Raw genomic sequence first — 27,458 nt, 5'->3', positions numbered from 1 at the left:
AATCAGTTTAATCCGGGAGATGGTAACTTTGAGATGTCTGTTAAGACATGTAAGGGGGAAATGACAAATAAGTAGCTAGATATTCTAATATGGAGTTTGTGAGAAGTCTAGAATGGTGATAGAAATTTGGAAATCAATGGTATATAAATAGTATTGCAAGCCACAACTAGATGAGGAGAGTATATGTTGTGAAAAGCCAATGTCAAAGACTAAATGAGTACCGGGGACACTAAAAAGTGAGGAGAAAGATGAATCATCAAAGGAGACTGTGAAAAAGTCCTGGAAGCCAAGAAAAGGTCTCTTATGTTGAAGCATAGAGCATCTTTCTGGTCTTCTTTGCCAAACAGACTTTCATGATGGTTTGTGTTTGGTTTGTTTTGTTTTATTAGTACATAATGTTTATGTTCCTTAGGAAATTGGTGCATTCCTTAAGTTTCTGGCCCTACCGTAGTTCCATTTTTCTAGTGCTTAGATCCCTTGTGCCTCAAAATCCTTCAAATATTGCAATGTAACGACTAAGGATTAGACTTTTCCCGGGGTCGGCGGATTTCCATAAGTTCCCATGCTTCAACTACTTTTAGATAAATTTGAAAAGTTCCATCAGTGTCGTCATAGAATTTCAGAATTACAAGTGGCTTCACCCCTAGAGCTTGAAAGCAACAGTCCACCTAATAATGCTCCATTGTCTATCAATAATTATGGGTCCCCTCCACAGCCACCTACTCTGCCTCCCGCTTAAAAAAAAAAAAAAAAAGGAGGGGAGAGAAATGCTGAATCAAAGAGTATTTCTTTCAGATTTTTAAAAGAGTGTTGGAGAAGTAGCGACGAAATGACCCTCTTTTTCCTCTCTGCTCCAGCCCAGACAACGCCGCGCCGGCTCAGGCGCGCCGCGGGCAGCCCCAGCAGGGCCTTTCCTGCCTCTCGGCGCTGGGGTCCTTGCTCAGGTCGCCCTCTGCCCTGGCAACATGGTGGCCCTCATTGTGTCACCCGGCAGATCTCTGCTGCGGCGAGGAGCTGAGCGACTGCTGGGAGGAGTCTGGGATCTACTCTGGCTGCGACTTGAAGGGAGTCTAGAGCGCGACTTCAGTCTTTCTCACCATCGGGTGAGAGCTTGGTTTGGGTTAAGGGAGCCTTGACTTTGGTGAGGCAATTTATTGCTGAAGTACTGAAGCTTGCAGGAGCTTGTCCTTGGGGTTGTTTTCCCTTGGTGCGAGTGGGCATGACAGGACGACAGTGTGGGGCTGGCTTATCTTATCTTCCCTGATACAGGGCACAGTCGTCGTAGAGCGCTGGTGGAAGGTGCCGCTGGCCGGGGAGGGCCGAAAGCCTCGCCTCCACCGGCGACACCGAGTCTACAAGCTGGTGGAGGACACGAAACACCGGCCCAAAGAAAACCTGGAGCTCATCCTCACTCAGTCTGTGGAGGGTAAGGCCAGACCTGAGGCACTACGCCTTAGGCTGCTCCTATTCGGTGTCAGGTTTTTCTCTCTCCCCCCCCCCCCGCCCCAGCCCCGTCCCCGCCCCGTCCCTGCCCCGTCTATTTGCCCATGCTTTCTCTATTTTGTGGAGATAGCTCTATGTGAAAAGAAAGTAATAAAAAGTACTGTGATGGTGACATTGATTTCCTTCTTGAAAATATAAAACCCTTAATGCTGCAACACGATTTTAACTGGAAGCAGAGGTCTGACAATTTGTGTCACAGATAGTGAGTGAAATCCTCTGATGGGACAACTTACTGCTCCTTTTGGGGAAGTCTACATTACTCAGTCAGATCCTACAGAACCTAATTAGCAGTGTTTCACAGTGTCGTTCCTAGTAAATATGACCAACATTGTTTAGTCTTAGGAAGACTGAGCTCTGTGGGGAAAACAGTTATTTATCTCTTTGTTCATCTCCCTCTCCACAGTTGGTGGTGCTAGGGATCAAATTTAGGGTCTCTGTGTCTTTCTTGTTCTCATTGGCAGAACTTGGAGTCCGGGGTGACCTGGTCTCGGTGAGGAAATCTTTGGGTCGTAACAAACTCCTTCCTCAGGGACTGGCTGTATACCCATCCCCTGAAAACAAGAAATTGTTTGAAGAGGAGAAACTGGTAAGCTTCCCTAGGAAGTCTTGGGAGACTCAAACTTTCAAGGCTTTTTCTAGCAACTTCCTTCACTTTAATATGTAATTTGAAAATGACATAGGGACTTGAAGATCAGAAATCCAAAATTCCAACCTGTAGCCTCCACAGTAAGAGTTTGATGTTACTTAACATGGGCTCATTTCTCTTTTACTTATTTTCATCTTGAACTTTTTTCCAGATGAGACAAGAAGGAAAATTAGAGAGGATACAGACCAAAGCAGGTGAGGCGGTAAGTAGAAACTTGTCAACTAAAGAGGCTGGACTGAGAATCTCCCTGATTTCTTTGAAGTCTTGCACAAACGAGGGTAGGGGAAAGAAGTGTTGTAGCTGCCCTGTATAACTGGTATGGAGACTTCATGGGAAATCCTCACCCACTGGGTAAAGTGCTCTAGCTTATTGATGGAGTGCCCAGTCTAGGTACCAGGGACCCATGGAAAAATGTGAGGTGAGCTGCTCTATGGAATATTTATAGACAAGATGGGGACAACATACACACATGAGAAGATAATTAGTAAACTGAAGGCGATAAGTCATAATGGGTTTCGGGGTAGTTAGAAAGGCCTTTTTTCCTTTGGGAGTAAATTAGGCCTCCTGAGGTTAGTAGGCTTTAAATAAGTCAGAAGGATAGAAAAAGTGTTCTTAAGGGAAAATAAATATAGAGAGAAGTTTAAATGTAGAAAAAAGACCAAGAATAAATGTAGAGAGAAAGTATGTGTAAACATAGAAAGTAGACCAAATTAGCTAATGCAGAGAAGTTGTATAGGATATTAGGAAACTTACAACTAAAAAGGATAGTGAGACAAGATGTGTCTTGAATCTTTAGCTAGTGAACATCATTCCATTCTGTAATCAGGGAAGCACCATTAATATGATACAGGATTGAAGGGCCAGAATCGGGTTAAAGCAGGCTGTGAAAAGTATGTCATTGTGACCTATAACACAGGCGCTCACTTACTCTTTGCCTAAGAATAAGATATTGATATGCCACTACAAACTATTGCTAAAATCTATCATATTAATCTTGAGATCATTCCCATTCATTTCCTCACTTGTCCTGAAACTCTTAGCCCTTGGAATTGTTTCCTTTCCTTTGACTCCGGCTAACTCAGTGTCTATTTATAATTCTTTCAGACAGTGAAATTTCTGAGAAGCTGTCATCTGGAAGTAGGAATGAGGAACAATGTCAGATGGGAGTTGAACTCTGAAATAGTTGCTCGCCACTTCTTCAAGAATGTGAGTTTTGGGCTGGGGATTTAGCTCAGCGGCATAAGCGCCTGCCTTGCAAGCAGGCAGTCATGAGTTCGATCCCCAGTACCAATAAAAAGACAAAAAAAAAAAAAGAATGTGAGTTTTCTTAAAACTTCACCATACCCATGGAGTTCGAAGCTGTCCCAGAAAATGCCAAGGATTGGACACTTTGTTTGGAAGGGGGTGATTATCCAGATGGAGTTAGGAAAAAAATTCATGGTTGGGATGTGGGAGGGAGATGGCTAAGGACTGAGGGTAGTCACATGATTTAAATAAAGTCTGCTGGGGGAAAAGGTGATGCTTTCCATTTATTTCTGTGACTAGGGAGAGCCAGGAGATAATGTAACTTGCTGGGGAATAGTTACTTCTGTGAGTGAAGTGGTTTTGGTCTCAAGTGCCTTTTCTCTTTGTGAGTCTACTTCTCTTTCTGCAAAATTAAGACTTAAGTTTCTCTGCTACCACCTCTGGAAGTCTGTGCCTTCCCATGGGGCCAACCAGAGTAAACTCTCCAGTTTTATTCATCCCTGTTCAGGAAATTATAGAACCCTCTGTTTGCTTGCCCAAAGTGGCAGCCGTGAGAGTTGGCTTGGCTGATGTTTTACAGCTTGGTGTTGTTGTTGCCCCACATGCCCTGAAGTTACCAGAGGAGCCGATCACACAGTGGGGCGAGTACTGGTGTGAAGTGACGGTGAGTGTGTCAGAATTGTTCCTTTTCTGATGGGCGAAAATCAGCCTGAAGCGTTGAGATTCCTGTTAGCTAATGCCTATCTGATCCCTAAGATATTTATTTTGTGTTCAGGTAAATGGACTTGACACTGTGAGAGTTCCTATGTCTGTGGTGAACTTCGAGAAGCCCAAGACCAAGAGATACAAGTACTGGCTAGCCAAACAGGCTGCCAGGGGCATGGCCCCCATCAACTCCCAGTCTGAATCTGTTCACCCACCGAAACCATAAAGCAGAAGCAGGCGGCAGTAGAGCAAAAATGGGGCAGCACTTGACTGCACTCCCAGCTTTGAGCAAATGTGGAAGCTTAGAGACCAAATGGAAACATCCAACTGAACTGCAGGTACGGTTGGAATCCCCACATTTGCCATCTCTGTCTTCAGCAGTCGATATGTCTGGCTTTGTTGGGGCAGTTGTGCTCAAGAAGAACCAATGTGACTGGATTCAAGCAGTCTAGATGCCACTTAGCCTCTTCCTCCGCTGGAATCCATTGCTACAAATGGATGAGAAAGACACTGTGTCTAGTAGTACTTGGCTTGGTTTTGTCATCTAAACTCAACATTGTATTTCAAGCAGAAGTTTTAAAATGTGGAATTTGGTTTTTTTGTTTTTTGTTTTTTTAAGGTGTAATTTAGGGCTTAAGTAGACTGGAGAAAGAACATTAAAGTGAGTCTTTATCCATTTAAGTTTGCAGCTAAAAAAGAGGGAGTGGGAGAATATGTTAGGTTTGTATATCTCACAGTTGCTATTAGCAGATTACTCTCAGCTGATTGCCATTGGTCTTAAAACTCATTCTCATTAGATATATTGATAAAGTCATCAGTGTCAACAAGCACAGTGAGTTCTGCTTCTCTGAGGAGATCTGAATAAAGTCTAAGGGTGTGTGATGGAAAAATGAACCTGAGATGAAAGACACTTAAGTAGGGTCACTGGTAGCTGGACTCCAGGAGACTGAGGCTGGAGGATCAGGAGTTAGGCAAGGTTAAAATATGGAGGTCATTATATCATTCTGGAATAAATGTCTTGTTTTGCTGGTAGATGAGAGAAATAGATCTATGTAAACACAAGGTCCTCTATAGAAAGGATCATTGATGTGTGTCATGCCATAGTCATTCAGATATAGCATGAAGTCATGCAGTATAGCGAGGTGAAAGTGAGACTTTCACTCCTTTGTTGTCCTTAACCAGGAGCTCAGAGAGACTGGTTTCTGTCTGAGTTCACTCACCTTCAGTGAGCCAGCTAAATACATTCATCCCATCCCAGCTAAGGAGAGGCCTGGGGTCAGTGGTTGCACTGAGAGTAGTGCTTGCCCTGTCACAGTTGCCAGAACTCTCAGAGCTCCCACCCAGTGTGATACTTCTGAAATTTGCCATTTCAGTGATTCCTATCCCTACTATCTTAGAAGGCTTTGTTGTTGTTTGAGATAGTCTTGCTATGTAATCCAAACTGGCCTTGAACTTGTTGTGTAACTTAACCAAGTGTGGCCTTGAACTTCTGCTGACCCTCCTACTTCAGCCTCCCAAGTGCTGGGATTACAGGCATGCACCACCTCACCTGATTTTGAAGGCTTTAACAGGATTTTTCAGTGTTACCACTGTCACAATGCTGTCTGAAATAATGCAACAGGCACATTTCATACAACTAATCTTAGTAAATCTTGAAATACTTGTCAGTTGAGTTCTTAGCAAAAACAGCGATTTGTCCATTTGTCCTTGGAAGTTTATTTGAGGGAATACAGGATTAACACCGGTAGGGAACAGAAGAGCAGGTTTAGTTACAGAGAGAAGTTGAGTTGATGCTGTCTGAACAAAGCCATCAGTTGATCCCACAGGAAGCTTGGAGCAGGATGCCCCAGTAGGTCAGTGGGTTGGACCTGTGTAGCACTGGTTGACTGTGAAAGGGGCATGGCCTTGCATGAAGGAGCTGGCCACAGTCAAAGGCATTTCCTGGATGGGACTCAGGTAAGAGCTGGCAGTGTTCTCAGCAGCTTGAGAAGTAATGCTTTGTTTCTGAACAAGGGCAGCACACCATAGTCACGCTGTGGTTCCCTCATACTGCTCAGCACCATTTAAGTTCTTGAATGGTTCCTTCAGGATTCTCATGGCTCTTGGGAAATTTTTAAAACTCAGGCATGCCTGGAATGCCAGCTACTCAGGAGGCTGAAGCAGGAGAATCACAACTTTAACCTGGGCAACTTAATGAAACTCTGCCTCAAAAAGGGCTGGGGATGTAGCTCAGTGGTAGAGCACTTGCCTAGCATGTGAAGATTTCTGGTTCAGTCTCCAGTACTGGAGTTGGGGAGTTTGGGACAGGTGAGCCGGCCCTTGCTGTGTAGCTTGTTTTGAGTCTATAGTGGTATTCATCTCTCATTTCCTTCACTGACCACCTTAGATTTGTACTTCTGCTGGCCCAGGGTGGATTACCTGATTAAGTGCCTGACCATCCTGGTCTTTTCAGGCTGCAGTTGTCCATCTGTCTTGAAAGCAGGGGCAAGCCAGGTGTGCCAGTATACACCTGTAATCTGAGTACTCAGGAGGCTGAGGCTGGAAGATTGGTGCAAGTTCAAGGCCAGCCTTGAACTATATAGTGAGACCCTGTCTCAAAAAAAAGGCAAGAGAGGAAGGGTAGTCGGGGGGATAAAAATATTTATGTGTTAATTTCCCCAAAGTGAATATAACTATCATGTATCACAAGCATACACTAATAAAACTGGGCAAGAGGAAAGTGAGATAGGTAAGAGGCCTGGTACCAAGTATATCTTTCCTTGTTCCCACTGTGTAACAGCAGCCCTACACCAGTGATCAAGGTGATTTACTCCTGTCAAGGTAGTGACTTTGCCTTACCTCCCAGTGTGGTGGCAGCCAGAGCTTAAAGGTAAACAAGACTTTGGAGTTACCACTTGTGGCAGCACTGGCAGAACCATTTGAGAACCAGCACTTTCAAATGCTCAGAGCCAGAGCTTGGCTAGGAGGGACACGTTCTCCAGTGAAGTCCCAAGGAGTGATGCCAACATGGGCTGTTCCTCCATTCACCCCTTGTTTTTCCAAGGCCCATGAATTTTGCTTAGTCATACGGCACCAGCACGTAGCAGCTGCTGCTCCGGGCTATGTAAAGAATCCTGGACGGTCGTGGGGTATCATTCCTGGGCCAGTGCCCTACTGGTGCCGGCAACAGGCTGTTCTGTCACTGTTGAGGGGCGGCTTCTAGGCAGCGTGGTCTGTAAAAAGACCAGCACATCCCACATTGTGTCCCCAGGGCTGTACCCCTCATGGGCCAAAGTAATGTTCTTTCTCATGCCAATGGTTCAAATTCTGTAAGTGCTACAGGTGGGAAAGGCAAACTCTACCCAAAATAAGCATCGCTTCCCAATCAAGATGGAACACTGTCCCTTCCAAGGTAGTAACTCGCCAGCAAGTGGGTGGGTGGTTTTCTGGATGAAACATAGGTTGTTTCGGTCTTTCCAACAAGTTAGACATTCATGACAGCTGCAGTTAGGTCACCTGAGACCAGGAAGTGGCCTGTGCATACTTCCACCGTGCTGCTTCTGCTCATGTGCATTTTGCCAGCCTCGAGGTACCCACCACAGAGGCTCACTGACATTACTAGGTCCTCAGTCTCCTTGGTAGTTGGGTGCCTTTGCTGTGGTAGGTGAGATATTCACTATTGGGCATCAACAAATAACACACGTGTGTAACATTTTATACCCATGCTCAGCCACGCCATGAGCTTTTTCTCAGACTTGTTTTAAATTTGCCATTGTTTTCTTCTTCCAGGCTTCTAATCGACCAACTAAGCCATTCACTGTTGCCCATTACCCTATTAGTGTTCTCACTTGAGCAGGTGCACTGTGTCTTTCAGAGTCACCTGAGTGGGGCCATGGTCCGCCAGCAAGCTTTCTCCTTACTTCCACCCTCTGAGACAACCCTTGCACTAACCATGCTCTTTCTCTTGTGTCAGGTCATGAGGTATCTGTCTTCCTCAGTCCACTTGACTATAGGCATAAACTGAGGGAGAAGCACTGGGAAGACAGTGAGGGATAACAGGAAATGTGGTCACCTGTGAGCCCACCTCACCTTTTATCCCTGCTTGAGTCAGTTCTACACATAATACTTTCATCTTATAAAGAATTGTTGTTTGAGGCTGGGAATATAGCTCAGCAGCACAAGCATGAGGTTGTGTGTTCAGTTCCCAGTATCCAAAAAAAATATTGCTGCTGGACCCACATAACCCTATGACTTCTGGGTCTGATAGGACCCAAATTTTAATAGGCATTTCCAGTGATGTCCCATGGGCAAGCACTTTGCCTCAGCGAGGTCTCGGGAGCACACTAGGACCTATCCTTTGAAAGGTGGAGGCAGTTTCAGAGGCCTCATGTTGGCCTTCTGTGCTACCTACCATGAATCTACTTCACAGACTGAAAACACCTGGTGCTAGTTCTGTCAGCCATCCGTATGCCCATTGCAGGTGGCCATCAAGACTAGTAAGAGAACCACCAGGTGGGTCTGTGAATACAGCAGACCTGCTGAGAGCTACGCTTGACCCTACACTGCCACTCTAAGAGAAGTCCATAGTGGTGCTTCAGATCCTGAAGTGCCAGTGTCGGTAGGACTCACAGTTCTATTTTTTTGAGACAGGGTCTTGCTATGCAGTTCAAACTGGCCTTGAGCTCACAATGATCCTCCTGCCTAGCCTCCCACGGCTGGGATTCCAGGCACCACCCAACATCACAATTCCTGAGATGTTAGATATTCCTCTCTCCAGTGTGTGTTATGTCCATAACAGGTAGTAGGTCTCTATGGGCTAGGATAAGGGTAATTGTTACCTTTATATTCTTGTCAGGTTGTTTCAGGGTCCTTTCTTTTAGAGACACAGCTTCCAAGTAGTTGTTTCCAATTGAAAAACACAGAACACTTCTCTTTCCACCCATGGGGAAATTTTAGCTACAGAAATTGCCCTTCCACTACAAACAGCTATAAAACCAGTCAAAATTTTAAAAAGAAATATTCTAGACATTGAAAAGCAAGTAGTGGAGCTGGGGATTTAGCTCAGCGGCATAAGCACCTGCCTTGCAAGCAGGCAGTCGTGAGTTCGATCCCTGGTACCGATAAAAAGTTAAAAAAAAAAAAAAAAGAAAGAAAAGAAAAGCAAGTAGTGCCGGATTTTGTAGTGCAAGCCCAATGCTGCCTCAGCTCACTGCTCAGAAGTTTTTTCCGTTTCTTTCTTTCTTTCAACAGGATCTCACCACGTGGTTCAAGCTGGTCTTGAACTCAGTATGTAGCCCTGGCTGGCTGTAATGCTCCTGCCTCAGCTTCCTGAGTGCTGGATAACATGGAATAACCACCACGCCTGGCAAGGTCTTTTTTTTTTTTTTTTGTCTTTTTCACTTTTTATCGGTACCAGGGATCGAACTCACGACCACCTGCTTGCAAGGCAGGCGCTTATGCTGCTGAGCTAAATCCCCAGCCCCAAGGTCATTTCTTTATAAGAAGCATGCTTGGAAGGAGCCCAGAGCCAGCATTGACTGAAAGGCAAAAGAAAGATATTAGAGCTGATAGAGTAGGATTTGGCTAGACATTGAAAACCAGAATACCACACGTGAGGAAATGACACAGCTTTGAATAGCTACAGAAGATCTTCTCAGGTGTTTGGCTGGGCGGGGATGTGGCCCAGTGGTCAAGGGTATGCTTAGCACATGTGACATCCTGGGTTCACCAGGGCTACCAAAAAAGAGAGCAAGTTGGCTGAATACTGATACATACAGTGCACCTGCATGAGGCTCAGGGTGGAAGGGAATCATAGGAAATCAGGCACCAATTTTCAGTTCTTAAACAGGATTGGAATCCTGCTTTCCTTGTGTTCCTGGCAGCCAGCATAAATAGATGAGGCTGAGGTAGCAACTTCAAAGATACTGTTAATGAGTGCTAGAATAAAAGTTACTCTGGACCCACCATGCAAAGCTAGAAAACAAGTGTTCATTTTTTCTTGTTTTATTTTAAAGAGAAAAAAATTTTTCAAAACACAATAATTAGGAAATAAAATAATATATACATTGCATGTTGTTATCTTCAAATCAGTCACACAAGATATCAGCATTTAATTGCTCAAACAATACTAGCACACGGAGCTGGGATTTAGCTCAGCAGCATAAGCGCCTGCCTTGCAAGTGTGTGGTTGGAGTTTGATCCCTGGTACCGATAAAAAAAGAAAAAAACAATACTAGCACAACAGTTACTCTTCAGTTAACTCAGAAATCATAACTATCAACTATCACACACACAGTTTCTTCTAACTTCGAAATAACAATATGATGTCTACACGTGTCTGATTTATTTCACTTGTGATTGCAAGTTGCATCCATTTACCTATAGAAGTCTCCAGTTTATCATTCTTTATAGCTGAGTAGTACTCCATTGTATAAAATACCACATCTTTTTTATCCATTCCATAGTCGATGGGCATTTAGGTTGTTACCAAGATCTAGTTATTACAAATTGTACTGCTGTAAACATGGGTGCACATGTATCGCTATAGTATGATTTATTTATTTTTGATACCAAGAATTGAACTCAGGATCCTGCACTTGCCAGGCAGGTACTTTTTATATCACCAGGCCAGTATGAGGTTTTTAATTCTTAGGGGAAGATACCTAGAAGGGGGGAATAGATGGGTCAAATGACACCTCTAGTCCTAGTTTTTTGAGGAGTCTCCACACTGACTAGAAAGTAAGTCTTCAGGTGATCAAACTGATACCAAATGTAGCAAAACCAAGTCAGCAGTCATTAAAGAAACATGACCAAAATCTAATACTGAACAAAGTAAAATCCCCTGTGTCTGATATCCAATTAATTACTCTGTTAAGAGACAGTAAAATATTACCCCAAACCAAGAACAGTGTTCCCAGAAATGGCAGCAGTGGTTAAATTAGGACAATAAAAGTTAGGTTTTATGCTGTTAGGAGATGTGAAACAAATAGAATTAGATCCTTATATCATAAACTCAAAACACCAGAACTGAGAAGCACATAGTGAGAGCTTATGACACTGTCCAGGCAATGATCTTATGATTCTAAAACAGCAGAATGACAGAAGCAAAAATAGACAAATAGGATTACAGCAAAATAAAAAGCTTTAGGGCAAAGGAAACATTGAATAGAGTGAAGAGACAACCTACAAAGTGAGTTGCAAGATTTGTAAGGGCTTAATATCCAAAACATAAGGAACTCTTCCATCTGTAGTAAGAATACAAATAATCCAATTTAAAATATGCGGAGGGCCTGAACTGGTATTCTGAAAAGAAGACATACAAATGGCCAACTTGTTTATACTCAACTAATCACTAATCAAAAAAATTTAAAACTACAAGAAGAAGGAAAGGAAGAAGAAGAACGATACCAACAACCTGTTACTGATAGGCAAAGGAAGAGAGTAATCTAGCAAGATGGAGCATTTCACCCAAGGATGTGTCTGGGAGTATTTCCAGAGGGTGAGAGTCATTGGTCTGTTAAGAGGCTAAATAGAGGGCTGGGATTTAACTCAGTAGCATAAGTGCCTGCTTTGCAAGCGTGCAGTCGTGAGTTCAATCCCCGGTACCAAAAGAAAGAAAAAGAGGCTAACTAGAACACAATGGTGAAGGAGAAACTTTCCCTCCTAATTCCTGCCTAGCACTTGAGCTGGGACACCAGTGGTGGTGGTTCCGTTGGACTGAGATTTCTACCTTCAGTCCCCCTAATTCTCAGGCCTGTAGGATTAAACTGGGTTAAACCACTGGCTTTCTTGGGTCTCCAGTGTGCAAATGGAAGATCACGAGGTTTCTCATCTGCCATAATCACGTTAGCCAGTTTCTGTGTCTCTGTATGGCCAAACTTTACATCCATGGATCCAGCCAACTTCAGTGGAGAATATTCCCCCAAAATGTAAAAGTTCCAAAAAGCAGAATTTCAATTTGCCATATGCCAATCAACACTGAATTCACACAAAGGAAGTGATGTGCCAGCACACCTGACCTCCAGCCATCTAGTGGACCCTCAGTCTGTCTCTGCCCTTGTTTGAGCATTGTTTGCCTTATATCTTCTTGTGTGCCATGCAGTTAGCCCAACAATGACTGCATTTTTTACTAATCATGTACAGTTTTTTCTGCAGTTATATCATGTATTAGTCAACTTTCTCATTCAAGAAGCAGAATAATTATAGCATGGTAAGAGTCAGTCCACTAAGATGACATAGCAATTCTAAATGCATAAGCATCTAAACAAAGAGCTGAAAATACATAAAGCAAAAACTAGTAGACCCAAACACAGTGGCACATGCCTGTAATTTTTTTTTTTTTTGTCTTTCTTTTTTATCGATACCAGGGATGGAACTCACGACTGCCTACTTGCAAGGCAGATGCTTATGCCACTAAGCTAAATCCCAGCCCCACATGCCTGTAATTTAACTACTTGGGAGTCAGAAACAGGAGGATCACAAGCTCAAGCCCAGCTTGGGTAATGCAGCAAGATCCTGTCTCAAAAAACAAACAAACAAAAAAAAAAAAAAAAAAACGGGTTGGGGATGTAGCTCAATAGAAGAGTGTCCCTGGATTCGATCCCCAGTATCACAGAGACAAAAACAATAAAAATAAATCTAAAGGTACATTTGGAGATGTCAATTCCCCTCTCTCAGCAACTAATAGGAAAGTAGCAAGGATACAAAATACCATCAACCAATCAGATCTAACATTTATAGAACATTCTACCCAACAACAGGATACACATTTTTTGTGCTCCCACAAATATGCCAAGGTAGGCCATATTCTAAACCATAAAACAAGACTGAATCAGAGTGTGTTCTCTAACTATGATGGAATCAAACTAGAAATTAGTGATAGAAGGGTAGGGAAGAAAATCTCGAAATTCTTAGAAACCCAAGATAACCCTAAATAGTCCATGGGTTCGTTAGCCTTTTGTCACTGTGACTGAACACCTGACATAATTTAAAGGAGAGATGATTTATTTTAGCTCATAGTCTCTGAGCTTTCAGTCCATGGTCAGCTGGTTCCATTGTTTAAGTCTGTAGCGAGGTAGAAACGTCATGGCAGAAGGGACTGGTGGGAGGAAGCTGCTCACTTTGTGGAAGTCAGGAACGGGAATGAAAAGAAAGAGCCAGAGAGACAGAAACTGGGGTCACCCATCCCCTTCCTCTAGGCTCCACCTTCTGACAGCCCATTGAGCTGTAAACTCATCAGTATATATTTCCTTCAGCCTTTTAGGGGACAGATCATAGGTGAAAGAGAAAGTGTCAAGGAAAAAAATTTATCTTTAACCAAATAAAATGAAAACACCAAAATATCTGTCATGTCACTAAAGCAGATTTAAGGAGAAATTATCACACTAAACATATACATTAGGAAAGAGAAAAATTCTAAAATCAGTAATTAAATTCCTACTTCAAGTGGGCATGTTGGCGCATGCCTATAATCCCAGCACTCAGAAGGCTGATTCAGGAGTGCCATAAATTCAAGGCCATCCTGAACTACATAAAAGGGTTTAAGGCCAGTCTGTACTATGTATGAAGACCCTGTCTCAAAAACAAAAACAAAACTTAAATTCCCACTTCAATAACATGGAAAAAAGAAGGTCAAAGTAAAATCAAAACAAGGATGAGCAATAAACTAAAAGCAGTGTTCATTAAAAAATAAAAGAAGATAAAGTCAACAAAACATCTGGTTCTTTGGGCAGGGGAATCAATAAAAATGACAAACCAATTGACAATAAAAAAGACACAAATTACTAACACATCATTCCTAGAGACCTTGCAAACATCAAAAGGGATGGGAATGTTATGACCTCTACACATGTAAACTGACAACTTAGACAAAATGGACCAAATCCTTGAAAGATAAAGACATCACAAGTAACTCAATATGTAAAAAGTTCATCTAACTTTAAGGAAACTGAATTCATAATTTAACCCACCCTGTAAAAGGCAATTTACAGGTCTAGATGATTTCATTAGAAAATTCTATCAATGGATAAAGAAAGATTAACACTAATTCTACATGACTTCTTCACTAAAATAGAAGATGAACAGCTTACAATTCATTTTACAAAGCTATTATTACCCCAAAGGGAAAAAGAAAAAGTACATCCTTTAACAAGTATTAATTGCAAATAGATTAAAGTAATGTATAAAAAGTATCACACAGTACACACTAGTGGGATTTAATCCAAGGATGTAAGGATGGTTCAATATCCAAAAGCAAATCAATTAAACACATTAATACTCTAAGGAAGAAAATAATGAGATCATATCCATCAATGCAGAAAAATTATTTGACAATGATCAATAACAATTCATGACTTAAAAAACAAGCTCATTGCAGTGGTGCGCACCTATAAACACAGAAACAGGTGTTGACACAGAAGAATTCCAAGTTGGAGGCTAATCTGGGCAATTTCGTGTAGAAACCCTGTTTCAAAATCAAAAACAAAATAAAATGTAGCTCAAAATAAAATGTAGAGCACTTATCTAGCTTATTTGGGTCCCTCCCTGCCTGCTGGCCAGCAGGTGATTCTCCTTTTAAAATTGTATTTTAAAATTTGCTTTTTCAGCGCTCTTGATACAGATTGTTACTGGAAAAGGTTTCTTGGGAAAGGTACTCTTGAGATGGGAATTTAAGGAGAAGAAGATGATTAGGGTGTACTCTCCGGATCGGTGACACTGGGAAAAAGAAAAGGTCACAGGATTGGACAGAGGCTGCTGGAATAGATGTGGCCCTGCAGTGTTGTCCCCCACTGAGCCAAAGGATTACACTGTGTTCACACATTCGGTGTAGATTGCTGTCACCTTGCTGGATTTTCAGTCAAGGGAAGGCATTTCTGAAGAGAAACTGGGAATTGCCAGTCACCAAAATTTCCTGCAGCTGCGGTGGCAGCCACAGGAGTAAGAACGCACTTCGGCATTAGGGGAGGGATCTGGATGACAACATGATGTCCACTAAGGCCAGGACCAGAGGGATACTTTTCCCCCACTTCTCCCTTAGGACGATTCCTGACAGCTCCTCTCCTAGTCAGTGTGCTATGGTGCTCACCAGGAGGGGACTCATACAGCCCATACCCCCAAGCCGAGCAGGCCTCCTGCAGCACTGAGGATTGAACCCAGGACCTCTCACTTAGCTGACATCCCTAGCCCCGCCCCTCCCTGCCCCACGCAGACCTTTTTGAGGCATGGTCTCTTTAAACCACTAAGTTGCCCCCTACGCTGGGCTCAAACTTTCCAACCTCCTGCCTCAGCCTCCCAAATGCCAGGATTAGCAGGCATGGGCTCTTGTGCCTGGCTTGTACCTGCCTTTTATTACAGATTAGCTCTAACACCGCTGTCACCTGTTGAATACACACAAAGACACACTGTGCACTCAGCATTTTACTCTGAAACTGTCCTATAATTCCTAATGCACTTGCCTTCTCTCAGACAATGTGTCCTGAGGAAAGACCTTGCAGCCTATGTACATTATATACCCTAACATTTGATGAGTAGATGAGGGCAGGAATAATCCTTACGTGTGAACAAGCAGCTTTGCAGGATTTCTGTCTTCAAACATGTTTAGGAAACATCTGAGGTGCTCACTGAAGCCACACTGCCTAGAAAAGGCATAGATTCTGGAGGAGTTTGGTTTGCTTTTTTGTTTGTTTTTGTTTTTCCTGTTTCTTTTTGCACTTTTAGAATTGAACCCAAAGTCTTGGCATTGAGCCACACCCCTTCCCCGCCTTTTTTTTTTTTTTTTTTTTTTTTTTTTTTTAAGTGAAATGTGTGTCTCACTATCCTCCCGCCTCAGCCTCCGGAGTGCTGGATGCAGGCTCGCGCTGCCGCAGCACCTGCTCAGATTCTGGAGCTTCCCAAGGAACTGTCGACTCTAGGATCTGGGATACTGTTCAGCAGCACAAGTGCCTGCCTGGCAAGCGCAAGGTCGTGAGTTCAATTCCCGGTACCAAAGAAAGAAAGAAAGAAAGAGAGAGAGAGAGAGAGAGAGGGAGGGAGGGAGGGAGGGAGGGAGGGAGAGAGAGAGAGAGAGAGAGAGAGAGAGAGAGAGAGAGAGAGAGAGAGCAGAGAGAGGAGGGGAGAGGGGGAGAGGGGGAGAGGGGGAGAGGAGAGAGGAGAGACAGACAGAACTAACCATCCCCTCCGGTGTAATAGCCCCACTCAGTCGCAGAACGGGTGTCCACGAGGGGGCAGTAGAGGCCGCCCCGCCACACCAAGGCCCTCTGTAGCCACCACCCGCCTTTCTGCCCTGAGAGCCCAGCAAGGCAGACTGGATCCTTCCTGCAAGCCCAGATGAAAGCCGCTGCTCCACCTTTGGGGACTTGGCCTTCGACACAGAAGCGTTGCTGGGGTCCGTCAGCGGCAAAGCGGAGCCTTCCTGAAGGCCAGTGATTAGCGCGGACTTTGCTCTCCGGGTTCAGGTCCGACCTGAGCAGCAAATTCGAACAGCTTCTTTTTAAACCCAAAAGTAAAACAGATCAGAAGGATGAAAATATCAAATCGTTGGATGTTCAGGAGTCCCCCACCAGCCAGGTGTGGTGGCACATTACTGTAATCCCAGCGATCGGAGGCTGAGGCAAGAGAATTGCCTGGAGTTCAAGGCTAGCTTAGGCTACATAGTGAATTCAAGACTGGCCTAAACTACACAGTGAAATGATGTCTCAAAAACTATACGGGAAAAAATGTGCCTCTCACCAAAAGAGGCCACCCAGGACCAGCTGTGCCTTATCTGCCTTCTCCCTCAACCTTGCCCCAGAGCCACAGGCCAGGCAGCAGACATCCACTCCTACATCCCTGGCTCTTAGCTGCTACCACACGCCCTGCATTCCAGCTTCTGCCTGGTCCCTGGAGTCCTTTGGTGTCACCCATGACTTAACTGTCAACCCAGTGGAAACGTTTTTTTTTTGTCTTTTTCCTTTTTATTGGTACCAGGGATTGAACTCACGACTGCCTGCTTGCAAGGCAGGCGCTTATGCCGCTGAGCTAAATCTCCAGCCCTTAGTGGAAACTTCTCGATCAAATTCACCTCCATTTTTTCTGCCTTACCTACTTCCCTCTGTTAGTGAATGACCCCATCACCACCTGTCCATCCAGAAAACCCAGAAATCATTCTGGGGTCTCCATTGGCCCTTTTACCTGCCTCATTCACAAGAGCCCTGTCAATCCCTCCTCAAGAAATCCAGAATTCATCTTTATTTGCCTGCCACTGCATAGCTCCTCCTGCAGGTCAGTCTTGAGGCTGTCCATCTACTTGTGTGCTACCATGAACCCCTGCACCACCATGCCCAGTGAGAAATACTTTTAAATATTTTAAAATGAGATTAGCTGTGAGTGGCAGCACACGCCTGAATCCCAGCCCTCAGGAGGATCCCTGCAAGTTTGAGGCCACCCTGAACTATCACTGGAATCTCCTGACTTTTAACTCTCCTGAATGTCTGCATCACAGTGTTACAGGGTTGCTCCTTCTAAAATGACTCAACAATCAGATTGCTTGCCTTTCTCTCTGTCTGGATTTAGATTCTAGGTTCTTTTATTCCCAAAGAATTGAATGAAAAGAGCAAAAATCAGTGGCAAACTTTATTTGAGAAGTAAAAGTGAAGGGCACAAGACAAACTGGCTTTGTGGGGTGAGCCTGGGCTGAGTAAAAGAGGAAAAAGCAAGATGAAAGAGCACTCCGGAGAAAGCAGCACCGGCTAGAGTGAGCAAAGCTGTCACAGCAAGCTCTCCTCAGCATCTGGGTCCTTTTATACTGCCCAGTCTCAAGGAATCCCACAGTTAGTGGTGCATACTGGTTCTGAGAGGTGGTGCTGGGATCCCATGCCCCAGGCTGTCGGCAGGCCCAGACTGTCCTAATGAAAAGCCTGGGCTTTAGGGACTGTTCTGCGCATGAATCCAGGATCTTGTAAACAGGTCATATCAACTTCTCCAGCCAGCTTTGTCAATCTATGTCAAAACTATGTAGTGAAGCCCTGTCTAAAAAAAAATGGGGAGTGGAGTCAGAAAGATTACAGGTTCAAGGCCAAGGCCATACTAGACAACTTAGTGGGAAATGTTTTTAAAAAGAAAGGTCAAATAATGTGACTCAATGGTAGAGCACTTGCCCAGCATGCATAATATAGCCTTGGGATCAATCCCCAGTACTGCAAAATAAAATAAAAAGTCCAGAAGAGGCTACTATAGCTGGATCCCGACAAACAACTCTGAGACAGTGACGAACAAGCAGCCTTTGGGGTACAGTTGCCTACAGTTGCTGCCTAAATACACCCTTTCCTGGCCTCCCTTAGCAGGGCATGTGTGCACACAGTTCTGGCTCAGGAAATTCCGGGAACATCAGAAGGGTGGCCTGGGATGCTGGGAGGGGCTGCTTCCCTGAAGAAAGCCTAGCATCACAAGCACTGTCTCTTCCCAGTTCTGCTGCTCCTCTGCCCCCATGAAAATAGGAAGGAAATCCCGGAGAGGCAGGCCTAGACCAATGCCGCCAGCCACTATCCAGAGCTTTGTTATGTGTGTTAAAGCTGCTACCAGTGACGTTTCCTCCTTTCTTGTCCAGCATAGGCCGGATGCCCCTCCTCTTTCCTCCCACCGTGCTACCTGCACCCACGGCAGGTGCGCGCCTCCGTGTGGCTGCACATGCATTCACTCCACGGAGGCTGAGCACTTGCCCTGGGCCAGACGCTGCTAGGAACAAGGGTTTTAGTGGTGCAAAAGTTACATTTTTAGGTTTAGTTCCAACCCCGTGAAACTTTCAGCCTCACAGGTAAGACATCCAGACAGTGAAAAGATGAGGGGAAAAAGTCCCTTCTCCAGACTCCAGGTGACTGCATGGCAGGAGGTTCAGGTCCTTCCCTGGGACTTAGTGCAATATTCCACGTAAAGTAGAAGCACTCTACAACCATGTTTTAAACACATTCTTTCTCAGGGGGGCTTTGAGATGTATTTTAAATATGTACATTTTAAGAGAATACGGTCTTCTTTTCTACCAAAAGCTCCCAGGAACAAACCTCACCTGTCACCCTTGGGGAGAAGATCCAGGAGCATCTGAGATAATGCTTAGTACCGGAGGGGCTCCTGGACTGTGTTTTTGCTGAAGGTTTTGTTTGGATTTTTCTCAGCAAGACTATCTTCCTGCCAGTGCCGCAAAGTGTGATTCTGAAAGCACTTAAAGTAGCTCCAGGTTCTTGGCCCACAGCTGATTAGGCATAGTTTTAATAGTCCCCTAAAAGCCCTGTTTTGTTGCCCTTTTTACTATCCTAGGTGAGAGCAGCTGTGAACCAGGCAGGCAGAGACAAAAGGAAAACACGACCCCTGCGCTGGGCTGTGCTTCTGTTGCTATGGTGACACGTGATACACAGGTGAGAGCGCAGCCAATGGACTGTAGAGGCCAGAGACAGGAAAGAGCCCCACCTCCCAGCCCTGGAAAGGACTTCACTGAAGCCAACGGGCCCATTTCCCTTCTTCTTAGTAGAAAATCAAAAGGATGAGCAGCCTTGTCCCTAAAAGTCCCCAAGGACAAAGTCCAGGATCTCTGAGTCACCATTAGGTGACCTTTCACAATATGTATGACCCTGAGTGACTTTCCCATCTTTAACCTAATTCTCTTTTGTCTTTCCTGCCCAACTCCCTTTCCCATGGCTTCTGTAGAAATAAAAGTTGAGCATCACCTTAAACTCTGTACAGCCACCCAGAAGGGAAGAGAAAATATGAACTTGCTTGTTTCTGCCCCACCACAACCCACTGTGGTCCTTGGAGGTCCCACTGTTTTCTGCCTTAGTCCTGGTTCTGGGTGTGGCTGCAGTGGGGAACCCCCCTCCCTAATATCTCAGGCACTGGCCACCAGGGAAGTGACTCAAGCAGGAGTCCCCCCCTCCCTCAATGAGACAAGGCAGAGAAAGCAGGAAGAGATGCTATTTTTAATGAGGATCTTTAAAAGCCTTTGCCATGGCAGACAGAACCCAGGCAGCCTAGAAACCCACACAGCTGGGCTCTCGTGCATCCAGATGACCCTGCAAAACAGAAATGGTTCTGCTAAATTAGAAGGGTGTCTTCTTCCCATCTCAAACTAAAAAAAAAATCCAAGCCTTCAAAATGGTTTCAGGAACCATCCTCCCTGCACAGCATGGGATGCATTAGGGCACATCCTGGTTAAAGGTGAGAGGAATGGAGAGCACCCTACCCAACATGCACCCAGGGAAACCACTTCATTCCTCTGAAGCCCCAGGGATAGGCTGTGGGCAGGACTATCCTCCACCTGGTGCCAAACCCCCTCCTTTCTCTGCCATGCTGTACCAGTCTGGGTTTCCATTTCTCCTAATCCAAATCACCAGACAGGAAGATCCCTGCCACTGGCGTGCTAGAGAGTTTCTGGGCCTCCTCTTCAGTCCCTAATCCTCTAAAACTGTGTCAGGAAAACTAAAAGCTTTCATGAAACTCCTCTTTGGCTTCTCCACTTGCTTTCTTTCACACCCCAGACCAGTAAGCTGGTTCTTTTCTCAGGAGTGAAGCCACACCATGTGTAAGTAAAGTTAACACCTACCCGAGCTTGGGTTCCGTCTGGTCTCTCCCAACAGCTGAGCATGGTGATTTTGCTAATTAAGTCATTTTCTTGTCTTTAATTAGCTGCATGTAAATCTTGTTGGGAAGTGTTGGATTTGTGAAATAGTCTGGGATATAAATCAAAAAGAAAAAATCATCTATACTCAAGAGAAAGACTAGGAGGGAGGCAGCTTGCTCTGCTAAAAAGTTAGAATGGCTTGTTTCTCTGACTGCTATGAATGCCTCACTTCATAGCATGAGTGACACATGGCCCCCACCAGAACGGCTCCGGACGTGGCAGCTCCTAGTCCCAGGAAGGCTCACACAGGATGCCCCTGCCACACTGCACCATGCCATTTGCTAGCTGCTTGCTGACACTCAGGGAGCCATCAAGGGCTGGGGGATTGTCTGGGTTTTCTGTTCCAGGCCCATCTTGAGGTCTCAATAAATGCCAACGATTATTCTGATCTCCACTTGGCTTGCCAGCGCCTCCTCTGAAGTACTGTGCAGCCCTCTCTTGAGAATACCCTCCAGAGGAGAACCAGGCTCTGCGGCATGATGACAGAAGAGGGTTTTCATACAACTGGCAAATATGAGTCACAGGCAGCATCTGCTGTGGCAGCAAAGACAGACTTAGATTGTTAGAAGCAGTTGGAGGAGACAAATAACTCCCAGCATTCACTGCACCCAAGAAATTGGCTAGCCCAACGCCTTTCCTCTAAATACCATTGACCTTAAGCCCTCTTGGGCAGCTGTGTCTACTAATCACCTAGAGAGCCTTTAAAACCATGAATGGGGGCCTCACCCCAGACTAATTAAGTAAAAATCTCTAGGGGTGGGACTTGAGCGTTGGAATCGGTTTTAAAAGCTGCCCAGGTGATTCTAATGTACAGCTAGGGTCGGAAAGAGCTGCTAGCCTGTTCCTTTCAGAATCTCAAAATTCTCAATCCTCTCCAAGAGGAAGTTCTGGCTCATTTTCTCTCTGGCATCATTTTGAAGAATCAACAGTGGAGCAACAATGCCTTCTGAAACAGCTCCCTTGAGGGATGTCAGGTAGAGGGCCCCAGGCACAGCAGGGAACTTCTGCCAGACTACCAGCCATACCCTCGCCTGGCGGTACCATACCCTGCACGGATGCTGCCACGCTCACCTGCAGCAAATTCTAGGACGTTGTCTGGTCTTTTCAGGAACATCTCTCTGGAAAACATTAAGGGACAGGTTGGGAGGGGAAGCAGGCTGGAGGGCAGATGTAGCCACTGCTTGGGTCTGCGTCTCCCCACAGATTAATGTGTACCACACTCAGAGCCAGTAACCCAGGGCACCTTGGACAAAGACCTTTTCTTCATAAGTTTTCTTCAACTCAGGAGCAAAACATCTTGAATGACAGTAAGTCGAGGCTTTGTTCATTTCACAAAAGTGTTGTGCTTTACTCAGGTGGGCCATGTCATTCCAAAAGCTATTATCTATTATTATTATTATTATTTTATGAGGCAGTCCTGGGGCATTAGCCTAGGGCCTTTGCACTGAGCTACATTCCCAGCCTTTTTTTCCTCACTAAATTGCCTGGGCTGGGCTCAAATTTATGATCCTCCTGCTTCAGTCTCCTGAATGCTAGGATTACAGGCGTGTGCCACCATGCCTGGCTTCACAAACATTGTCACAAAGCCAGTGTCAAGCCAGGGGCAGGAAGCTAACCTGAAGAGCATGGTCCTCAGGGGGCTTGTGTGTGTCGACATAGGCAATTTCACAATGTGGTAAGGCTAGTTAACCTTGAATTCTAATGAAGAGGAAAGGGAATACACAAAGATGAACTTCAGATAGTTACTGGCACTGCACTATCACACATAATAACACCCCACGTCCCAGTGCACTGAAAATGTCTTACATCCCCTCAAGTTTTATGGCTTATAAAATATACTCACAAGTATTATCTCACTTTATAACATCTCTGTGAGATGGCAGTTACTGTGGTCTCATATCATATATGAAGAAACCAAGCCTCCAAAGGTTAATCATTTGCCCAAATTCATAAAGACAGCAAATAAAGCTAGGCATGCGGGTGTACTCCTATAATCTCAGCACATAAAACCAGCACTTGAGAGGCTGAGGCAGGAGGACCACTGTGAGTCTGAGATCAGCCTGAACTATATAGTGAGACCCTGTCCCAAAAAACAAAAACAAAAAGATATTAAAGGCAAGCTGCACTGGTCCTGTGACTCCTAGGTCAGGGCTTTCCACCGTGGGTTCTCTTGGCCCCAGGCTGCTCTGGCCCCCAAACTCCACTTCCATATGAGCCCTTGGCCAAGCACACCCAGGCGTCAACACCCTGGTGCAGTAATTTAGTTGCCTTCTTCTACTCAGTTTGCTCATTATTGAGCACAAGTAAGTATAAATAACTGCATAAGAGATGAAGAACTTCCGGAAAAAAAAAATGATAAAATATGATGCTACTTCAACAAACTTGCAAGCAAATAACAGAACAGGTAAATCCTCAAATGTCCAAGAGATCAATAACCTGCAGTAAGTGCTGGTACTCCAGATCAGAGGGAAGTAGGTTACTGCAAGGGGGATCCCAAAATCGCCACAGAGCAGATGACTTTGAGCAGACCCTTGAGGGATGCACAGGATTTCAGCAGGCAGGATTAAGGGATTAAGAGATGACAACATTCCAGAGCCAGAGAACAGCAACAGCCAGGCCCCAGAAATGGAAACAATGCATGTTAGCACCTGGGTTGTGTCCACCTTAGTATCCCCAGAATTCAGGGGAGCCCTCAAAGGGTTCCTGTCTAGGCTCTATAAGTCTTAAGCATATCGAGGAAGTCCAGTGTGGCTGAATGGGGCAGTGTGGAGGCCCTGCCAGAGAGCGCTGACCACCAGAGAATTTATATCCAACCGGAAAGACACCAGGAAGCAGGCCCAGCAGAGTGGCACGGTGGCAGCGTGCTGGGCCCATAACCCAGAGGTTGATGGATCAAAGGGGATGTGGCTCAGCAGCAGGGTGACTGCCTGGCAAGCGTGAGGTTGTGAGTTCGATTCCCTGGAGAGACAGCGAGACAGCGAGACAGACAGACAGAGAAAGAAAGGGAAAAAGGACACCAGGAGGAGAATGGGGTGTGGCTTGGTGGTGGAGCAAGGACCTAGCACCCAGCAGGCCCAGCACTCTAAAAAGGCTATGGGAATGGAATGGATGTAAGTATCTGGGTACAAGTCACACAATCAAAGAAGTGAGAAGAGAGGAGTTACTAGCTACTCCTGATTAAGACAGCAGACACACAGAACTTTTTTTTTTTTTTTTTTTTTTTTTTTGTCTTTTTCCTTTTTATCGGTACCAGGGATCGAACTCACGACTGCCTGCCTCCAAGGCAGGCACTTATGCCGCTGAGCTAAACCTCCAGCCCCACACAGAACTTTTATACAAGAACTTCATTTATATAAAATACAAAGAGGCAAAATGAATCTGTGCTATTAGAAATTCACAATCTTGGTGGGTCTGAGGATGCAGCTTGGTGACAGAGCTCTTGCCTGGCATGTGTATCTGAGTTAGAAGCCTCACCACTGCAAAAGAATCTTTTAAATGCAGAATGCTGGTTGCCACCATGGGGAGAGTAAATGGAAAGGACCCCAAAGGAAAAGCCTAGTGGTCTACCAGGCCTTGGGAGGCAGTGGTGAGGGGAGAAAAGGTCCCTGAAGTAGCCAGGACTTCACACACAGCCTCCTCCAGGGAACTTTCCTGGACAAACACAGAAGCAGGGCCATCCTTGACCAATGACTGAAACTGCACTCACGATCCTTGTTTGTGCTCAAGACAAATGGCAATTTAATTCACGTTTCTCATGGTTGTACCCACCTCTCACCTGAAACCATTCCTAACTTGGATTGCAAGCTCCCCAGAATAGGAGCCATCACTCTTTAATTCCCCTTAGAAGAAAATGTATAAAAAATGGCCAAATCCCCGTGGCTGACATTGACAGATGACTCCTAAACTTTATTTTATCCAAGTTTTACCCTTGGCCTCAATGAACCTGACCTTCAAAGACAAACTGGACAGGTTTCATTTTCTTCTTTTCCCTGTCTCCTTCCTCTGTCTTTATCTGCTGGCCCTCAGAGAAATGGCTAAAATATGTAGAATAGTGAGATTGAAGAAAAAACAAAGAGGTCTGAGAAAAAAGCAATCCTCCAGATATACCCTCTTGTTCTCTTTTGAAGGCTGGGGCTTGAACTCAGGACCTATGCATACAAGGCAAGAGCTCTGTCTAAGGGCTACGTCCCAGCCCTGAGACCTCTTTCACTTTGTCTTGTGATGTTGAAACCCCAGACCTAGCATACACACTAAAAAAAGCCGCTCTACCACCAAGCTACTGAGGCCTGGTTTTGATTAGATGAAAGGGAGCACCCCTGGTTATATCCACAAGGTCCTGTGGACCGGTACTTACAGCACACTATAGTGGAACAACAAGGGTCCAAATCCTAGCCCAATGATGTGAGGAAAGGTACTTGACTTCTCTGAGACTAACTTGTCACACTCGTAAAATGGTAACAACAATTTTGTTTTCATGTTTTGTTTTCAAGATAGAATCTTGCTATGTAGCCCAGGTTGGCCTGGAACTCTTGATCCTCCTGCTTTGGCTTCCAGAATACTGGGATTACAAGTGTGCACCACCACACCCTACATAAATTTATCGTTTCTAGAGTGATCAGCAAAACTGTATCAAGATGCAGCAAAACTGTATCAAGATGACTCTGTGTGGGCACTAGGGACACAACACATGACTACCAGTTTGGAGCACTGGACCAGTAACAGAGACAGAAGATTGAGGCAGACAATACATTATGACACAGTGTCACTATGTAACCCAGACTGACTGCAAAATCACGGTAACCCTCCTGCTTCAGCTCTTGAGTATTGGGATTACAGGCGTGCACCACTATGCCTGGCTCTGAATTTAATATTCTAAAGTCCTACTAATGATCTTGTTTAGTTCCTTCGGTTGAGAATAACGTGTCATATCCAGTGGCTGCTGGTGGGGTTCCTCAATGCCAAATTCCCTCTTCCAAGGATTACAGGTATTGATTTATCTTTACAGTTAAAGTGAACGAGTCTTAATATTTTGAAGATTTTAGAGGCCAGGTGCGATAGCACATGTTTGTAATCTAAACCCTTTGAGAGGCTACAATAATAAGATTGCAACTTCAAGGCCAGTCTGGGGCAGTCAGCAATTCAGCAAGAGCTTGTCTTAAAATAAAAAACAAAGAAGCCAGAAATACTGGCACACACCTGTAATCCCAGCACTCAGGAGGCTGAGGCAGGAGGAGCGCTGGGAGTTGGAAGCCAGCCTGAGCTGCATAGTGAGTTCAAGACCAGTCTGAACTACATAGCGAGAGCCTGTCTCAAAAAACAAAATAAAGGGCTAGGGATGTAGCTCAACTCGAAGGGCCTGGGTTCAATCCCTAGTGCCATAAGAACACACACAGGAAAAAATTTAGAGATAACTGAAGGAATTCTCTAAGAGATTGCTTAAGAAAACCTCAGCATGGGGGCTGGGGATTTAGCTCAGCGACATAAGCGCCTGCCTTGCAAGCAGGCAGTCTTGTGAGTTTGATCCCGGGCACCGATAAAAAGGAAAAAGACAAAAACAAACAAACAAAAAAGAAAACCTCAGCACCACAAATCCAAGTGTTAAAAAAAAAGTTTGATATTAGGATTTTTTTTTCTAACTTTTAAGAAGTTAGAAACAACAGGGAGCGTTGAAAAAAAGGGCAACGATATTCATCTACCCCCAGCAAGATCTGATGAAACTGTCCACCATGTCCAAGGTTAGTCTGGAAAATCACCGACCTGAAGAAACCACTTAGGAGCAACTCCACTTCCTTGTGGGTCCTCAGGTACCTTTCGTTAGCAATCCGAGTCTGGATCTGCGGGGCAAGAGCAAAGGGTCAGGCTCCTTGAGGAGCCCGCTGCGGGGTGAGGAAGGACGGGAGAATCGCCCAGCGCGGTTAACCCGGGTCTTTTCCCGGAGTGCTAACCGCCTAAGTCGCCAGGCTCCGCTCCACTTCTCTCCCGACGGGGCCAGGTCAGACGTAGGGGCCTTCACTGAGGTCGGATCCCGAACCGAAGTTCTCGGTGCTGTTACATACTGATGTATCTGGCAGCAATTTCCGCCCCTTTCTGCATTCCTGCTTTGATTTTTTCCTGCACTTTTAGTCGCCCGCCGAGTGGGGCCGAGAAGCCCGAAGATCTGAGCGGTCTCCCCGGAGCCCTCCTCCATCTGGGCACGGGTCCCCGGCCCTCTCCTCTCCCGGCCCTCCTCGCTGTCTGAGGACCCCGTCCTGGCGAGCAGTATTTCCTGGAGGCGGGCGTGGGGCGCACGGATTCACGCACCTTGAAATTTCGCAGCTGTTCCAGCTGCTCGGGATTCAGCAACCCACGGTCGGGTCCCAGAGCCGGATCCCGCGGCGTCGCCATCGTGCCGCGGTCGTCACGGCGACCGGACAGGGGCCAAGGAGGCCCCGCCCCAAGCCCCGCCCACCCAGCCAGCCCCTGCCTGCAAACCCCAGAATTCTAGGAGACAATCTGGGCCTGGCTCTGCAGCTGAGGCGTGAAATTGAGGCGGCCTCGGCAGGATACAGAGTGGGAAATGATTTCTCAATTTAATTATGTAAGCAATGAGCCTTCCTCATTGGCCGTGCCTACCTCAAATAATATTTTTCTTAGCCCTAGACTAGAACAAAACAGGAAGGTTTCCTAAGACAAGGTCTCCAAGATGTTGGTTCCCTTTCTGGCCAGACGTGGAGGAATCCTGGAGTTGAAAACCGAATC

The 27,458-nt window shown here is 45.3% G+C and overlaps 2 protein-coding genes across 5 annotated transcripts; one reads left to right on the top strand and one right to left on the bottom strand.

Annotated features, from left to right (window-relative positions):
• The first annotated feature begins 929 nt into the window (after nt 1–929).
• On the top strand, nt 930–4,926 carry Mrpl9 (mitochondrial ribosomal protein L9). Its single transcript, XM_003478895.5, has 7 exons — nt 930–1,103; nt 1,270–1,426; nt 1,965–2,089; nt 2,301–2,351; nt 3,254–3,355; nt 3,975–4,058; nt 4,170–4,926. The coding sequence occupies exons 1-7, from the start codon at nt 966–968 to the stop codon at nt 4,323–4,325; spliced, it is 813 nt and encodes a 270-aa protein (XP_003478943.1). The 5' UTR covers nt 930–965; the 3' UTR covers nt 4,326–4,926.
• A 12,747-nt stretch (nt 4,927–17,673) lies between these two features.
• Riiad1 (regulatory subunit of type II PKA R-subunit domain containing 1) lies at nt 17,674–27,280 on the bottom strand. Of its 4 annotated transcripts, none has more exons than XM_063253499.1 (5): nt 27,021–27,263; nt 26,478–26,554; nt 21,792–21,838; nt 20,643–20,769; nt 17,674–18,082 (listed from the first exon to the last, which is right to left on the bottom strand). In XM_063253499.1, exons 1-4 carry the CDS (start codon nt 27,102–27,104, stop codon nt 20,699–20,701), a joined length of 279 nt encoding a protein of 92 aa, XP_063109569.1. In that variant the 5' UTR covers nt 27,105–27,263; the 3' UTR covers nt 17,674–18,082; nt 20,643–20,698. The 4 variants fall into 4 exon arrangements, with proteins under 4 accessions (XP_063109569.1, XP_012998139.1, XP_063109576.1 ...); XM_013142685.3 differs by lacking the exon at nt 17,674–18,082 and adding an exon at nt 20,001–20,112 and having other exon boundaries at nt 20,643–21,254; nt 27,021–27,280; XM_063253506.1 differs by lacking the exon at nt 17,674–18,082 and adding an exon at nt 20,001–20,112 and having other exon boundaries at nt 20,643–21,251; nt 27,021–27,279.
• Between the last annotated feature and the right edge of the window lie 178 nt (nt 27,281–27,458).

Source organism: Cavia porcellus, unplaced genomic scaffold, assembly GCF_034190915.1.
Source record: "Cavia porcellus strain 051 isolate PalLab524CR breed Dunkin Hartley unplaced genomic scaffold, mCavPor4.1 scaffold_1, whole genome shotgun sequence".
NCBI classification, from domain to species: Eukaryota; Metazoa; Chordata; class Mammalia; order Rodentia; family Caviidae; genus Cavia; species Cavia porcellus.
This window is presented reverse-complemented; position numbering and strand designations above follow the sequence as displayed.

Bases quoted from the DNA above. Each gene is read 5' to 3' on its own strand.
- Mrpl9 (XM_003478895.5), top strand. From the start codon at position 966: ATGGTGGCCCTCATTGTGTCACCCGGCAGATCTCTGCTGCGGCGAGGA. The intron at 1,104-1,269 runs GTGAGAGCTTGG...TCCCTGATACAG, and splicing joins TCAGTCTTTCTCACCATCGG to GGCACAGTCGTCGTAGAGCG. The intron at 1,427-1,964 runs GTAAGGCCAGAC...TCTCATTGGCAG, and splicing joins CCTCACTCAGTCTGTGGAGG to AACTTGGAGTCCGGGGTGAC.
- Riiad1 (XM_063253499.1), bottom strand. From the start codon at position 27,104: ATGGCGACGCCGCGGGATCCGGCTCTGGGACCCGACCGTGGGTTGCTG. The intron at 21,839-26,477 runs GTCGGTGATTTT...AATGTTTTCCAG, and splicing joins CTCCTAAGTGGTTTCTTCAG to AGAGATGTTCCTGAAAAGAC. The intron at 20,770-21,791 runs GTGAGCGTGGCA...TTTATATCCCAG, and splicing joins CGTCCTAGAATTTGCTGCAG to ACTATTTCACAAATCCAACA.